The 17,837-nt window shown below is 38.9% G+C and overlaps 1 protein-coding gene across 3 annotated transcripts in view; it reads left to right on the plus strand.

Annotated features, from left to right (window-relative positions):
- The first annotated feature begins 1,940 nt into the window (after positions 1-1,940).
- RP2 (RP2 activator of ARL3 GTPase) overlaps positions 1,941-17,837 on the plus strand; it is an 80,582-nt gene continuing 64,685 nt past the window's right edge. For all 3 annotated transcript variants that reach the window (XM_036907454.2, XM_036907455.2, XM_036907453.2), the window contains exon 1: positions 1,941-2,241. In XM_036907454.2, the coding sequence (XP_036763349.2) occupies positions 2,140-2,241 (102 nt within the window). In that variant the 5' untranslated portion in view covers positions 1,941-2,139. The remainder of the gene's footprint in view (positions 2,242-17,837) is intronic.

The raw sequence follows: 17,837 nt of genomic DNA on the forward strand, positions 1-17,837 counted from the left end.
TTAGATAAGAGCCTTAGAGATTTCATATTTATAGAATGTTAAAATTGTGACCACCATGTAGTACAGTGGAGGAAACTGGTCCACAGAGGTGGACACAATGAGAGCGGTTAACAAGGACTAGAAAACCCCAGAGCCTGCATTGTCCAGTGCTATCTCCTATGCTAAATTTGTTTGTCTCTGCTTCATCTGAAGTAAAAGAGTAAAGAAGTATGTGCTTAGGCCTTCTGATGCCTGTGGGAACTCTGTCCGACAGTCATGCTGTTCCTCCAAATGAAAAAACAACAAAATTAATTTTAGAATAACAGTCCCTAAAACTCATAGTTTTGAAGTATTCATTAATGAGAAACTCAAACCTAAAACAAAATCTATATCCAACAGTGATCCAGGGACACTGAAACAAACATAAAGTCCCCTTCTTGTTAAATTCCATCCCACCATAATCCCTGACCAAAAATAAAATAAAGGAAAATTGAATTAAATTTCAATTTAAAAACTGGGGGCCAGAAAGCTAATGAACAGAGCTAGTGCTACAGCTCTCTCAAGCTCTTTCATTCTTAGTCTTTCTTTCCTCTCTCCTCCTCTTTACTTTTCTCCTACCCTATGGGTTCTCATCACCACTATTTTTCTGCAAACCAGCTCTCTTTACTTACTCATTGACATATATATGGCTGAGAACAGCCATCCCACCCTGATTCCTCATGGCCTTTCTGTCCAAGTGCATGTTACAGTCTCTTTATATCATATTTCAGATTCTTAAGGGAGATAACCAGATCTAACTGCTTGCCAATCAATAATAGAATGGTTACCTATTGGTCAAGTGTACACTCTTAGTCTAACTGCGACAGCTTCAAGGATGAGTTCCATATTACAAACATGGGTGAGGAGCGGATCCTGAAAAGGGAACATGTGTTGGTGGCTCTAACTCCACACAGTCCAGGCAGAAATTGGTTGTTCTTTCTGCCTATACCTCTCCTGCTACTTACACTCTTGTGACTTCTTTTCTGTGGGAAGCTGCCCTTCATGTTCAGCTTGATAGATATATTTAATTATATTAAAAATTGGGGGAGGGGTTCAAGATGGCCACGTGAGTAGGGCAGCAGAAATCTCCTCCCAAAACCAAATATATTTTTGAAAATACAACAAATACACCTATTCCTAAAAGAGAGACCAGAAGATACAGTACAACAGCCAGGCTACATCTACATCTGTAGCACTCCCCACACTCTAGTACACCGGCAGGAGGAAAACAGTCAGAGTGGGGAGGGAGTGGAAACACAGGACTACTAAATAACCAGCCCTAGCAATCTGCACCAGGGGCAGACACACATTGCATGGTGTACTGGATATTAGAGAAAAGAAAAGTAAAATCCGGGACTGAGACTGCAAGTGGGTACCCACAGCTGGCTCCCCTGGGACAAAAGAAAAGGGGGCACTTTTTAAAAGTCTTAAAGGGACAAGGGCTCAACAGCTGAACAAAATCATCCCAGCACATTCAGCCCAGCAGGCTGGGAATCTAGAGGAACTTCGAACCCCCTAACTCCCTGGGGGGTAGCGATGAATAAGAATTTCAGGGCCCCTTTCCTTTGTCAGCAGCAATTCCTCCTCACATACCACTTGCATCATAAAACTGAAGTCCACTGTTTGACTGGCGACCCCTCCCACGCCTAAAACTTGGAAACTGAGAACCAAGGGCAAAAAGGTAGAACGGCCAAGCCGGGACTCTCTGCAGCTAGAACGCCCTAAGGAGTCCTAGGCGGGGCGGGGTCGACGGTGAGGGTGCCCGAGCCAGCGGGGGCCCGCTACTGGGGGCTTGCGCGGGAGCCGGGCATGGATTGGCTGTGTGCGTACGCCGACCTTTCTTCATAGGCCTCGCCAGGCTGCTCGCACGGCTTTGATTGGTTCACCGGGCCCTGAGCGGTCATTGGCTGCGGTGGGTCGTTAGGGCGACTGTGAGGAAAAGAAGAAAGGGTGCTGGGCCTGGCTGGCGAACCTAGGCTGCAGACGGCCAGGCAGTTCCGCAGGGCGGTGTCCGGAGAGTTGAGGGGCTCGGGCACCCGGGGTTCACAGTGCACGCCAGGACGTGCCGGAGTAAGCAGCCCGGCGAGGAGCAGCAGTCAGCGAGACCCGCAGGCTGGGACCATGGGCTGCTGCTTCTCCAAGAGGCGGAAGGCTGAGAAGGAGTCGCAGCCCGAGGGCGAGGAGGAGCGACCGAAGCAGTACAGCTGGGACCAGCGCGAAAAGGTAACCAAAGTCGCGTAGCCGCAGTTTTCAGCCCTCCCGAGTTGCTCCGTGAGGGACGCTGGCGGCCGGGAAGGGCTGACAAGGCAACTGCTGCTCGCGCGCGCGCTCTCCCGCGAGTAGTTAAAGTCAGGGGGAATGACTTTGGGGGAACAGCGCTAGAGACGGCGCCACGGAGGACTGTGAAGCGCTGGAAGGGGCCTTACAGCTAGCTCATTGTCCAGGTAGGTGGGCCCCTAGGGGCTTTTCCTCCGGTCCGAGGGTGAACTCGAGGAAAGGAAGAGCGGGAATGCCCTGAATGTCAAAACTGCTCATTTCACCAGCAGCGCCCAAGCAGGGTTTTGTCCAGTCTTCGAGTTACACACGGGACTGATTCTCATCTCTTTCTCGGCTCATGTTCTTTCTGTGGCTGTTTTCTCTTTTGTCTGCCGTAGCTGGTACATCTGTTTGGTGTCGAAGGGTGTATTCCACTGCTGAATTTACTGTTACGAAGTGGACTGCTTTAACGTACTGCTTGGCTTTCCCTTCTCTTCCACTTACCCTAAAGGAATCATGAAAATCCAATCGGACTTGAAAAGTGTATCAAGACTGTATGGTAAAAACAACCAGCACAAACCAGGCAATATCTTACTCTTGCTTTAAACGAATGAAAACGCCCTTATTTTTACTTTTGCATATAGCCAGAAAACTTTGAAAATGTCCACTAGCCTTGCACAAAACAGTCAAATTTCATAATGCTTCCTCTTTCTACTAAGTTCTCCTTTTGTGTTTAGTAAAATAATTTGATAGACTTACCAGTTGTTTCTCTTCCAAACAGAATGAGATTTTAAAAATGAAGGCTATGAACAGCTAACTCCTTGCTTAATGCAACAAATCTTTACCCATGAATACTTTATAGTAAATTTCTTATTAATGTTTTAATTTCATAGACCTTCCTGCATGATCTCCAATCCCCAGCAGAATTTATTCATGTAAATTCGGTTCTCCAACTTTCAGGTTTAAAAAATTGGAAGCTTTTTGCAGAATTCTTAGCCCCATTTTTCTGTCCCTGCTTGTTTCTTGGGTTGCCTGGTATACTTATTAATTCTCTCTTATCCATACTTGATAGCATCATTTTATTATGTAGGAATAGAAAATACTGTACTTCTGTTGTACAAGAATATCACACCTATCATTTAAAGTTACTCAGTGCACGGTTTTTAAAAGATTGGTTTCCTCAGCCTTAGTATTTTCTTTTTTTAATTTTTTATTAAGGTATTATTGATATACACTTCTATGAAGGTTTCACACGAAAAAACAATGTGGTTACTACATTTACTCATATTATCAAGTCCCCACCCATACCCCAATGCAGGCACTGTCCATCAGCGTAGTAAGATGCCACAGAGTCACTATTTGCCTTTTCTGTGCTACACTGTTTTCCCCGTGATCCCCCACAACATGTGTACTAAACATAATACCCCTCAATCCTCTTCTCCCTCCCTCCCCACCCGCCCTCCCACACCCCTCCCCTTTGGTAACCACTAGTCCCTTCTTGGAGTCTCTGAGTCTGCTGCTGTTTTGTTCCTTCAGTTTTGCTTTGTTGTTATATTCCACAAATGAGGGAAATCATTTGACACTTGTCTTTCTCCACCTGGCTTATTTCACTGAGCATAATGTCCTCCAGCTCCATCCATGTTGTTGCAAATGGTAGGATTTGTTTCTTTCTTATGTCAGCCTTAGTATTTTCTAACAATGCTTTTCACCTCAAACTTGTCTGCCATAGAGGAGGTTGTTGTGTATTTTTATTTTAGCTTTTTGGTTTGAAATCATAGGCTAAAACTAAGCTAAAATGCTTTTGCTTTTTATTCCAGGTAGTCTTAGTTGCCCTCTGACTCATTTCTTCTTAATAAATTGTCTTACAGTTAACCTTTATTAACAACGTTCAGGTTAGTTGAAATCTCCCATGTTAATCTTTCTCCTTTTTAAATAAATGGATGTGTTCTGTGTTTTTTTTTTTCTTTTGCTCTTTGGTTAAGTAAGCACATGAAAAATAGAATAGTGGACACAAATATCTAAGCTTTTTACCCCAAATGAGCATATAGTAAACTTTGAATTGTAGACATTGTTTGGTGTTTACAGGGAGCATTTTTGGGGAGCACTACTAGGTAGTTGTAGAAGTGGAAGAGATGTTACTAATTATTTAAAATAAGCTATGCTTCTGGGTATGTGTATAATGAAAGTTAAAATCTTGATCAACTCAACTAATCAAAATTTTTCTAATTAAAATGGGCGTTATATTTTGATAACAGCCCAGTTTTAAAATCTTTTGGACTATTAGAGTAAGAAAATTACCAGATTACATTTTGAGACAGTGGAGATACCATACCACATTTTCCAACACTGCATTTTCTTTTTGGAATTACTAGGAATTTACACTAGGAATTGCCTCATTTATGATAGCTTGCTAAATTTTGCATGATTTTAAAGTTTTTTTTCTAGTTCCTTCCTTACTTCTGATGAGGCACATATAGACTAGTGTACAAATGTTCTGTCAGTGCAGTGATGCTTTGCTTGCTGCTAGATTTTAGTTGTACCTTAAAAAGGAATAGAATGCAAATACAGCCAAAAGAACATAAATGAGATATGTTATGTGTATATTAATAGAATGGTTTGTATTAAAAATTCACACTTCTGTAATGTGATCATGAAGTGCAGCATATACAGTTTTAAAGTTACACAATTACCGTTCAACTTTTAAGATTTTAGGTGTAAAAACAAAATATATTGCCTGAAGTTTCCTTTTAACTTGGATAAGTGGTGTTTAAGTTTTTCCTTAGGTTGTGTAATCAGAATGTCTTTACAGAGAGGCACCCTCTGGGTTTTGGGTTTTGAGTTGTGTAATTGGGTCAGTCTTAGGGGACTGAAGCTGGGAGAAATTGTCTCAGAATGTCTGGGGACTAAGTGTTGTCATGGCAACTCATATACTGTAATCAACAGTGTAAAAAGCTCATTTTCTACTACTGCTGATTTTGAAGAAGAAAAAAGCTTACTGTACAATTACTACATTGACATGAGGAATATTTTTGGATTGTAAGATTTGTGTTTAAATCATTTGGAAAGAAATGCTTTTATCCTTATTATCTGTATGCTGCCTCCCATAGCTAGGCAAATTATTCAATATATATATACTCAAACACCAAGGAAGACTCAGAATTATAAGAATTATTCCTGCCCTTGTTGAACTGACTGGTTTTATTGAGTTAAAAAAGGAAATATTTAAGTACAAACAAGGGGAAGATAAGTGGTAGGAAAGGTAGTTTTCATTCTCCAGGTATTCATACCAATACTCTTTCTCCTAGGTGATAGAAATGAGGATTAGTCTTCTAAACAATGATGGCATAAATGTGAAAGTCAGGATTTTGAGTATGGACATTGCTCATATTTAATAGAAAATAATACTAAACAGAAGCTGTATACCAGAGATTCAAGTAACTGCATTTTATTCTGTGTCTGTTGTGTGACTTTGGGTAAAGCAGCCAACTTGTGTTTCAGGCTCCTTGGCTATAAAATGGGAGAATGCTAAAGATTTCTCTTCTATTTAGTAAGGTAAAAGCCTGCCCTGAGGAAGATCAGTCAGATAGTAATGATCACCTCTGAGGATAGAACTTAGACAAGATATTGGGCAGGACAGAACCGGTTTTAATATAGGGCACATTATAATTCCCAGAGTTCATCAGTGGAAGAGGTGGCTTCATGAGGAACTGATCTCCATGTCAGTCAAAACATTCTTATAGAGGTTGGATGGCACCCTACTAGAAAGAAGTGTCTGCATCGAGTAGGGGGCCAGGTGCTGTTTTTAGCCCTTTAAGTACATAAGGTGGGCTAGTTATCCATTGCAGCACGCCAAACCACCCCAAAACTTAATGGTGTAGAATATTGGCAAGTACTTATTTTGTTCACAACTCTGCAGTTTGTGTAGGGCTTAGCAAGGTTGGCTGCTTGGTGCTCTATGTGGCATCAGCTGCAGCAGCTTGACTAGGGGATGGAGGATCTGCTTTCACTATGGCTCAGTCGTCTGGCTGGCAAGTTGATGTTGACTTTCGGCTGGGAACTCAGCTGGGGCTGAGGGCCAGCGGCCTCTTCATGTAGCCCAACTTCTACACAGGATGATGGCTGAGTTCCAAGGGTGAGTGTCCTAAGAGAGACTGGCAGAAGCTGCATAGCTTTTTCTAACTAGCCTCTTAAGTGACATAGCATTACATCTGTCACATTCTGTTGGTTGAGGCAGTCACAAATGCCCACCGATGTTCAAGCGAAGGGGACCTCTTGATGGGAAGAGTATCAAAGAATTTGTCAACATGTTTTAAATTCTTCACATAAAGCTGTTGTTTTTTAAAGGAAATAACTAGTTCTTTGTTTATTCGTTTAAAAAATATCCTTATTGGGCTATAATTTGTATACCACACAATTCACTCATTTAAAGTGCACAATCAATAGTTTTAATAAGTTCACACACTTATGTTATCATCACTATGATCTAATTTTAGAACATTTTCATTCCCCACAAAAGAAACCCATGCCCATTAGTAGTTATGCCCCATTTCCTCCCCCCAGCCCTGGAAATCACAATTTTGCTTTTTATATCTATTGACCTGCCTATTTTGGACACTTTGTATCAATGGAATCATATAACATGTGGTCTTTTGTTACCGGCTTCTTTGATTTAGCATTTTTTGAGATTCATCCATATTGTAGCATGTATCAGTATGTTATTCCTTTTTATTGCTGAATAACATTCCATAGAATATTTTACTTATAAATATATTTTATTTATCCATTTATCAGTTGATGGACATTTGGGCTGTTTCTACATTTTGCCCAACACAAATAATACTGCTATGAATATTCATGTACGAGTTGTTATGTAGACATACGTTTTTATTTCTCTTGGGTATATATCTAGAAATGGAGTTCCTGGATCATATAGTAACTCTCTTTTTAACTTTTTGGGGATCCACCAAACTGTTCAAAATGTCTGTACCACTTTGTATTTCCACCAGCAGTGCCTGAGGGCTCCAATTTCTTCACTCATATAAATGGGGTTTTTTTAATCTTTTGTTTTTGAAGTGTAGTTGATCATACAAAGTTTTGATACAGGGAAAAAGCACAGGGAGTAGAAAGTGTATAGGACTGGGATTTTAATTTATATTCTGCACTCCATTCCACCTCACTGGTAAAGTCATTTAGCTTTTCCATCCCTCAGTTTCCTAAGATCCCCTCCAGTTCTCTAGTTCTTTTGAGTATCTCATGAGTGAAGGTAAGCATTGCTAGAAGCATCCAGTCAAATCTGGGTGAACAAAGGTAATATGATAGGATGTAAAATTAAGATTAGATTCGATGAGATGAGGTGGAAAATTCTTTCCAATCTAAAAATTTCATAATTCTATTTTGTGGTTATGTATATAGCAACACGGTGAGCTGATATAGAGGTAATACTTAATCTTCTCTCATCATCAAGGTATATATAGGTCAAGGTACTAGTATTTATTATTTCTATAATTACATGGCACTGCCATTTTCATTCATGAAGTAACCTTTCAGCTACATAGCTATGTAGTCCTGAAACTGACTTAACAATATTTAAATTTAAGTAATTTTATTTTAATTGAAGTATAATTTACATACAGTAAACCTTACCCTTTTTAACTGCACTTTTTTAAGTTTACCCTTCTTAAATGTACATTGACAAATGAATACAGTCATGTAACTGTCACGACAGTCAAGACAGAACAGTTCTATCATCCCAAGAAATTTCCTCATATTCCTTTTTAGTCACTTCTGCTCCCATTGTCTATCAGCTTTTTATCCCAATAGTTTTATCTTTTTTGAGAATGCCATATAAATAGAATCATATAGTATGTAGCCTTTTGAGTTAGCGTTCTTTTACTTAGCATGATACATATAAGATTTATCCATGTTGTTGCATGTATCAGGAGTTCCTTTTTATTGCTGAGTAATAGTCCATTATAAGGATGTACCACTTTGTTAACCCTTTCACCTGTTGGTGGGCATTTAGATTGTTTCCAATTTTGGTGATTTTGAATAAAGCTACCATAAAATATTTGCATAGAAGTGTTTGAGTGAACATACATTTTCATTTCACTTGGGTGAATACCTACCTATGAATGGGATTGTTGAATCATATTGAAATTGTATTTTAAACTTTATAAGAAACAGCCAAACTATTTTGCATCCCCACCAAAAATGTATGAGAGACCCAGTTGCTCTGCCACTGTTACTTGGTATGGTCAGTTTTCGTTTCTTTTTAGCCATTCTAATAGGTTTGTAGTGGTATTTTATTGTGGTTTATTTTACTAATGACTAGTGATGTTGAGCATCATTACATGTACTTATTTGCTATATCATTATATTTTCTTTGGTGACGTGTATATTGAAATCTTTTGCCCATTTTTTAGTGGGTTGTTTTCTTACTGTTAAGTTTTGAGAGTTCTTTGTATATCCTGGATACAAGTCCCCTATCATATGTGTGTTTTGCAGATCCCCACCACCACCTCCACTTAATGACTTGTCTTAACAGTGTCTTTTGAAGAACAAAAGTTTCTGATTTTGATAAAAGTCCAATTTTCAATTTTTTCTTTTATGAATTGTGTTTTTGGTTTCACATCTAGAAATCTTTGCCTAACCAAGATTATGGAAGTTTTCTCATCTGTTTTCTTCTAGAAGTTTTAGAATTTTTGGTTTTATACTTAGATTCTATGATCCGTTTTGAGTTAATTGTTATACAGGGAGGAAGATATGGGAGATTCTTTTTATTTATTTTTTTACATGTAGATGTCCAGTTGTTCCAGCCCCATTTGTTGAAAAGACTGTCCTTTCTCTATTGTCTTGCCTTTGCACCTATGCCAATACATATATAAGTCTATTTTTGAACTCTCTTCTATTGGTTTATATGCCTAGTAAACATTGGTTTCTGTTTGAATTGGTTAAATGTGAAGAAGTAGCGAAGAGAACATACTTAGGAGTCAGACTGCCTAGGTCTGAGACTCAGCTCAAGCACTCAGTAACTGTGTGTGACCTGGGCAAGTTATTTAACCTCTGGGATGTCTCCATTTTCTCATCTGTAAAGCAGAGATAATTACAATACACAACCCTCATAGGGGTTTTTATGAGGTTTGAGTGAATGATTATAAAGCACTTAGAATGGTGCCTGGTACCTATATAATGCTTCTTATACTCCTGAGTCTTATTTTAGGCTTTACACAGACCAGCTTTCCATTAAAATTAACAAAGGCCATTATTTCATCTCATATCATCATTATGAAAGTTTAACTGTGGAGATGAATTTTAATGAAAAATTTTCTCAGTAAAAGAATAAGATGTTCACTTTTGTTTTCTGTTAGGAAAATAATGCTTAATTTAGTTTAGTTAGCTGTATCAAGTGAATTCCAGCTCCAGAAATGTTTCTTTCATTTGAAAGTATATTCTCTACTTTTTATGGATTGTAGTAAGAAGTATAGCCTTAAACAAAGTTTACTTCACAAGTGGCTCTTGCAAAAAAGTTGTTTAAAACATGAACTTTCCATGTTGTTTTTAGGCACCTTATTTGAGAAGTAGAAACTTTCATAAAATTATCATGGTACTAAATTTTAGGTTATTATTTTTTGTTTTAAAGAACTTTCAGGAATTGTTGAGAAAGCACAGCAACATAAATCCCAAGTTTCTCCTTTGTAGAACATATTGACAGTCCATATAATTTTATACGACAGAACTCTTCAGCTATAAAATTTTTAACTATGGGATTAATTTCTCCCAATGAACTAGGAAAGCCAAGGTGTCTGGAGAAAATTTTTAGAAAAATAGTAAATTACATTTGAGTCCTTAGCATGGGTAGTTGTTAAGGATTGAATGTCCCCCCAGAAGTCATATGTTGAAGCCCTAACACCCAGTGTGGTTGTATTTGGTGATGGAGTCTCTAAGGAAGTAGTTAAGATTAAATGAGGTCATAAGGGTAGGGCCCTGATCTGATAGGATTAATATCCTTATAAGGAGAGATACCAGAGAACTTGTTCTGCACCTACCCAGGAAAGGCCATATGAAAATATTGTGGAAAGGCAGCTGTCTGCAAGCCAGGGAGAGAGATTTCACCAGAAACCAACCCCAGTGACACCTTGATCTGGGACTTCCCATCCTCCAGAACTGTGAGAACTGAATTTCTGTTGTTTAAGCCCTCAGTCTGTGTTATTTTGTTATGGCAACCAGTCTTAGTCGGCTGAGGCTGCTATAACAAAATACTGTAGACTGGGTGGCTTAAACAACAGAAATATATTTCTCAGAGTTCTAGAGGCTGGGAATCCAAGATCAAGGTGCCAGTGATGCTGGGGTTCTTGTTCACGAAGCCGAAGAATGAGCTTCACAAACACCCAAGGTAGGAGAGCCAGGGTAGAGGCTTTTATTTAGAAATAAGTGAGAGGAAAGAGCTCCTGGTTCATGCCAGAAGGGGACAAGAGAGCCCAGGGTGGTGCGTTGTCAAGGGGATTTCTAGGCAGTTGAGGATTTGGGGGAACTGAGGGCGTAGGGTGTGGACTTGTACCACCTGCCCTGCCCTCAAGGTAGGCTGGGTTGTTGTCTGTTTGCTAGGGCTGTTTACAGTGAAGTCAGGGGTTATGCTGAGATACCCTTACGGAACACTCAAACATTCCAGGCCAAGTTGCTCCTGGCCTTTGACCTTTAACTGATTTCAATGAAGATGTCTATATTCTTAGTCTGGTATCTTTACCCTAGAGAATTAGTGTAACCTTGACTTTGCATAATACTTAACAGTTTCAATAGGGACTTCTTTGCCCATTGTTACATTGCTCTGACTGTAAATATCCCATACAGCTTTTGCCGGAGGCCCTCACCCTACTCTGACTACACCCACAGTCCCTGTCTCACCAGCAGATAGAGTGGTGTCAAAGATAAATACAGCCAGACGTTAGTTCAATCGGTGAAAACAGATTTTATTCAGTAACTACTGACAGTAGGGGAAAGAGCTAAGCTCTGTTTTAATTTGTTCAGAGGCAATTTGGGCAATTTAAGGGGAGAATGAGGGGGTGGGGGAGAGCAGGGGCTCAGGAGAGTCAGCGAAGTATAAATTACAAAGTTGGGTCAGTGTAAATGTGATTGATTAGGCTGGCTGTGTTTGTTAATTGGCAGTTATCAAAGTTAGGATTCTATCTTCCCACAGAGACTGGTAAACAGGCCTTATCCTTTCTGGTAATTATATTTCAGAGGAATGGCTTTGGGGTCCTTAAGAAAGGTACTTCTGAGTTGTAAAAGATTTATATTCACAACTGTAAAACCCTTTTGGTAAGGGTTGTTCTAAGAAACGGAAGTCATGGGCCTATCTTCAGATGTTGGCTAGAACAAATAGTAAATTTTCCTGACAGGATTGAACTTTCTTGAGCAGGCATTTTAATCCATGACTGGCATCCTCTTAGGGACACAGCTTTGCACTGCTAGAAGCCATGCCAGAGGTTTGGTCAAATCTCCTAGTACAGGATTTGCATGGAGTTGCAATGTGCCAAGAGTTCTGCAGTTCTCCGTGGTGAGGGCCCACTTCCTGGCTTTAGTCCATCACCTTCTTGCTGTGTGCTCACATGGTCTTTCCAGTATGCACATTGGGAGAGAGAGGTGGGAGGGAGGGAAGGAGAGATTTCTTCTCTTTCTCTTCCTCCTCCTCCTTTTCTCCTCCTGCTAATCTCATCATGAGGCCCCCACCCTCATGACTTCTTCTAAACTGAATTACCTCCAAAAAGCCACACCTCCAAATACCATCACACTGATGGGTTAAGGCTTCAACATAGGAATTTTGAGAGGATGCAAACATTGAGTCCACAACAAAGCCCGAGCAGACCAAGACAGCAGTTAAGCAGTTTTAAAGTTAACAGTAGATTTTATTTCTGCATTTGAAAAAGTCATAACTACAACTACTGATATAGTACTAATTATGTTGTAATTAATAGAGTTGAAATTTCTCAGTTAAATACTATATATCATATATATATATATATAATTTCCCATGCAAAGAAAAAACAGAGCTAAATTCCTTTAAGTAACCAGTATTTTAAAAAATTTTATCCAAACATTGGTTTGCTGCCTATTTAATTCTCCGATAAATGTACTTCAAATGTTTGAACTTGTTGTCTGTGTCTTAGGCAAAGATGATTTGTCCAGAATCTTAAACCCCAAATCAATTCCCCAGGAAAATATACACAAAATGTTACATAAAATTTTAAGGAGTTCATGGTATGGTGAGATAAACCACAAACTAAAGCATGAGGATTTCACTTGCCCAGGAGTTTGAGGCCTTGGTAGGACAGGCCAACTCATGGGCTCCTTTTTCCTATACCTATTCATGCAGCTCTTGATTTTCTCACCCCCACTTTGGGAGGTGGATTGGTGCCCAGAAGAGAAGCTGAAGAAAACCAAAGAATGTTTTACCCTCCTTAAGGCCTAAAGCAGAACTGACTTAAACCATAATCTTGCATGGTCCTTTTTTCCACTTAAGGCCTGGATTAGATCAAGATCCCATTAGCCTGCTCCATGACCTCATTCCCATCCCCTTTCACTGGAAGACAGCCTCAGCTTCCTTTTACTTCAAGTATGGGAGAGAAGAGACTGTGAAAGGGAGAGACCCAGGGATGTAATTAAAAGGAGTGCCTGTCCCTGGCTTTGTGTATAATTATCTTTCTACTCAGGAGTCTGCCAACTTGAACAGTGTCCTAAATGGTAAGAATATCATTTTGTTCTTGATCAATATCAGAGTCTCTCTTCTTTGGAGATAGAGTGGAAAATGGGGTGTACAAAACTGTATGTTTATCAAACTCACTTAACCCTTCACATTTGTTTATTCAAGAGACATCTAGAGACCACCTGCTTCAAGTTTCACTCTGTGGTCCTGAAGATTAAGGAGTTCAGATGGAGTCAACAAGGATGTGTGGAATGTCTCTGTGGTTCCAGGCACTGTTCTAGGTTGGAGTAAAATGGGGATGAACAAAACAGATAATCCTTTCCCTTGTGGAGCCTATGTTCTAATGGAGGCAGGGGGAAGACAGACAATAAATGTAATTTATATGTAGTGTGTTTAAAAGAAGCTAAGTGCTTTGGAGAAAACTAAAGGGTAAAGAGGTAGTATGGAGGAGGTATTTTAGTTTTAAATGGATTGTTTACAGGATTCCAGCCCAAAGCTTACCATACAGTAGGGACATAGACTGGTATTTAATGTAATGTAGGTACTCCAAAGAGGAAGAGCAGATTTCTGGTTGAGTGATGGAAGCCTGACAGAAAAAAATTGACAGGTGGGCAGCTATAACCAGGAGAGGGCCTTCTGGGCAAAGAGTCAGAGATCACAGACAAGTCACAGCAAGTGCATCAGATCTGCTGAAGAAAAAGTCTCATAGGAGTTAAGACTAAAATCTAAGTAGGTATTACATAGTGTTGACTTACATTGAAAGATTTTCTAACACTGAACCATTTTCACACAATGTGGGATAAATCCTGCTTGGTTGTGGTGCCTTTTCTTTTTATAGGATTGATTTAATTTGCAATTTTTGTTTTACATCTATAGGCATAAATGAAAAGGACCTAAAATTTCTTCTTTTGTTATGTCTATCTTATTAGGGTCTCACTGGGCAGGCCAGCAGCATGAGTAGTTGGGACTGTTCCTTCTGTTTCTATTTTCTTTAAGGGTTTGCATAAAACTGGGATGAATAAAGTTGCAGTCTGTTTATAAAAGCATCAGGGCCTGGTGTTCTATTTGTGAGAAATATCCACTGCTTCTATTCCTTCAGCAGTAATAGATTTTTATTTAAGTTCTTAACTTCTTGAGTCAGCTGTGGTAACTTATTTTTTAAGAAATTCGTTCATTTAATAGATAAAATCTTTTAAAATTGTTCATATATAGTTGATATTATTCCTTTAACCTCTACTTTATAGCTTTACCTGCCTTTTCATTCATACTGATTGTGTTTTCATTCTTCTTTTCTTGATAGTTCTTGCCAGATGTTTGCCTATTTTTTAGTTTTATTTCCTCCCAGAAAAGCTACTTTTGGCTTTGCTGATGTTTTCTAAGTCATTAGTTTCTGCTATTAGTTTTATCTTTTTTCTTCTACTTTCTGTACATTTATTTATTGTCTAATTTTTTTTATTAAGGTATCATTGGTATACAATCTTATGAAGGTTTCACATGAAAAACAATGTGGTTACTACATTCACCCTTATTATCCAGTCCCCTCCATACCCCATTGCAGTCACTGTGCATCAGCACAGTAAGATGTCACAGAGTCACTACATGTCTTGTCTGTGCTACACTGTCTTCCCCATGACTTCCCTCACACCATGTGTACTAATCATAATACCCCTCAATCCCCTTCTCCCTCCCTCTCCACCCTTCCTCCTCTACCTCCCATTTGGTAACCGCTAGTCCCTTCTTGGAGTCTGTGAGTCTGCTGCTGTTTTGTTCATTCAGTTTTGTTTCATCGTTATACTCCACAAATGAGGGAAATCATTTGGTACTTGTCTTTCTCTACCTGGCTTATTTCACTGAGCATAATATCCTGTAGCTCCATCCATGTTGTTGCAAATGGTAGGATCTGTTTCTTTCTTATGCAGAATAGTATTCCATTGTGTATATGTACCACATCCTCTTTTTCCATTCATCTACTGATAGACACTTAGGTTGCTTCCATATCTTGGCTATTGTAAATAGTGCTGCAATGAACATAGGGGTGCATATGTCCTTTTGAATCTAAGAACTTGTTTTCTTTGGGTAAATTCCTAGGAGTGGAATTCCCGGGTCAAATGGTATTTCTATTTTTAGTTTTTTGAGGAACCTCCATATTGCTTTCCATAATGGTTGAACTAGTTTACATTCCCACCAGCAGTGTAGGAGGGTTCCCCTTCTTCTGCATCCTCACCAACATTTGTTGCTCCTAGTTTTGATGTTGGCCATCCTAACTGGTGTGAGGTGATATCTGATTGTGGTTTTAATTTGCATTTCCCTGATAAATAGTGATGTGGAGCATCTTTTCATGTGCCTGTTGGCCATCTGAATTTCTTCTTTGGAGAAGTGTCTGTTCATATCCTCCACCCACTTTTTAATAGGGTTATTTGCTTTTTGGGTGTTGAGGCATGTGAGTTCTTTATATATTTTGGGTGTTAACCCCTTATCAGATATGTCATTACAAATATATTCTCCCATACTGTAGGATCTTTTTGTTCTTTTGATGGTGTCCTTTGCAGTACAGAAGCTTTTTAGTTTGATGTAGTCCCATGTATTCATTTTTGCTTTTGTTTCCCTTGCTCAAGGAGATGCATTCAGAAAAAAGTTGCTCATGTTTATATTCAGGAGATTTTTGCCTATGTTTTCTTCTAAGAGTTTTATGGTTTCATGACTTACATTCAGGTCTTTGATCCATTTCGAGTTTACTTTTGTATATGGGGATAGACAATAATCCAGTTTCATTCTCTTGCATGTAGCTGTCCAGTTTTGCCAATGCCAGTTGTTGAAGAGGCTGTCATTTCCCCATTGTATGTCCATGGCTTCTTTATTGTATATTTATTTACCATATATGCTTGGGTTTATATCTGGGCTCTCTAGTCTGTTCCATAGGTCAGTGGGTCTGTTCTTGTGCCAGTATCAAATTATCTTGATTACTGTGGCTTTGTAGTAGAGCTTGAAGTCAGGGAGCGTAATCTGCCCAGCTTTATTCTTCCTTCTCAGGATTGCTTTAGCTATTTGGGGTCTTTTGTGTTTCTGTATGAATTTTAGAACTATTTTCTCTGCTTCGTTGAAGAATGCTGTTGGTATTCTGATAGGGATTGCACTGAATCTATAGATTGCTTTAGACAGCTTGGTCATTTTGACAATACTAATTCTTCCTATAATGAGCATGGGATGTATTTCCGTTTATTGGTATATTCTTTAATTTCTCCCATTAGTGTCTCATAGTTTTCAGGGTATAGGTCTTTCACTTCCTTGGTTAGGTTTATTCCTAGGTATTTTATTCTTTTTGATGCAATTGTGAATGGAATTGTTTTCCTGATTCCTCTTTCTGCTAGTTCATTGTTAGTGTATAGGAGTGCAACAGATTTCTGTGTATTAATTTTGTATCCTGCAACTTTGCTGAATTCAGATATTAGATCTAGTAGTTTTGGAGTGGATTCTTTAGGGTATTTTATATACAATATCATGTCATCTGCAAAGAGGGACAGTTTAACTTCTTCCTCACCAATCTGGATGCCTGTTATTTCTTTGTGTTGTCTGATTGCCATGGCTAGGGTCTCCAGTACTATGTTGAATAGAAGTGGGGAGAGTGGGCATCCTTGTCTTGTTCCCGATCTTAAAGGAAAAGCTTTCAGCTTCTCGCTGTTAAGTATAATGTTGGCTGTGGGTTTGTCATATATGGCCCTTATTACGTTGAGGTACTCGCCCTCTATACCCATTTTGTTGAGAGTTTTTATCACGAATGGATGTTGAATTTTGTCAAATGCTTTTTCAGCATCTATGAAGATGATCATGTGGTTTTTGTCCTTTTTGTTGATGTGGTGGATGATGTTGATGGATTTTCCAATGTTGTACCATCCTTGCATCCATGGCATAAATCCAACTTGATCATGATGGATGATCTTTTTTATGTATTTTTGAATTCAGTTTGCTAATATTTTGTTGAGTATTTTTGCATCTATGTTCATCAGGGTTATTGGCCAGTAATTTTCTTTTTTGGTGGTGTCTTTGCCTGGTTTTGGTATTATAGTGATGCTGGCCTCATAGAATGAGTTTGGCAGTATTCCCTCCTCTTCTATTTTTTGGAAAACTTTAAGGAGAATGGGTATTAGGTCTTCACTAAATGTCTGATAAAATTCAGCAGTGAAGCCATCTGGTCCAGGAATTTTGTTCTTAGGTAGGTTTTTTATTACCAGTTCAATTTCATCACTGGTAATTGGTCTGTTCAGATTTTATGTTTCTTCCTTGGTCAGCCTTGGAAGGTTGTATTTTTCTAGAAAGTTTTCCATTTCTTCTAGGTTATCCAGTTGGTTAGCATATAATTTTTAATAGTATTCTCTAATAATTCTTTGTATTTCTGTGGTGTCCGTCGTGATTTTCTTTTCTCATTTCTGATTCTGTTTATGTGTGTAGACTCTCTTTTTTTCTTGATAAGTTTGGCTAGGGGTTTATCTATTTTGTTTATTTTCTCAGAGAACCAGCTCTTGCTTTCATTGATTCTTTCTATTGTTTTATTCTTCTCAATTTTATTTATTTCTACTCTAATCTTTATTATGTCCCTCCTTCTACTGATTTTGGGCCTCAATTTGTTGTTCTTTTTCTAGTTTCATTAATTGTGAGTTTAGACTGCTTCTATGGGATTGTTCTTCTTTCTTGAGGTAGGCCTGTATTGCAATATACTTTCCTCTTATCACAGCCTTGGCTGCATCCCACAGATTTTGCAGTGTTGAATTATTGTTGTCATTTGTCTCCATATATTGCTTGATCTCTGTTTTTATTTGGTCATTGATCTATTGGTTATTTAAGAGCATGTTGTGAAGCCTCCATGTGT

The sequence above is a fragment of the Manis pentadactyla genome, chromosome X, assembly GCF_030020395.1.
Source record: "Manis pentadactyla isolate mManPen7 chromosome X, mManPen7.hap1, whole genome shotgun sequence".
NCBI lineage: Eukaryota > Metazoa > Chordata > Mammalia > Pholidota > Manidae > Manis > Manis pentadactyla.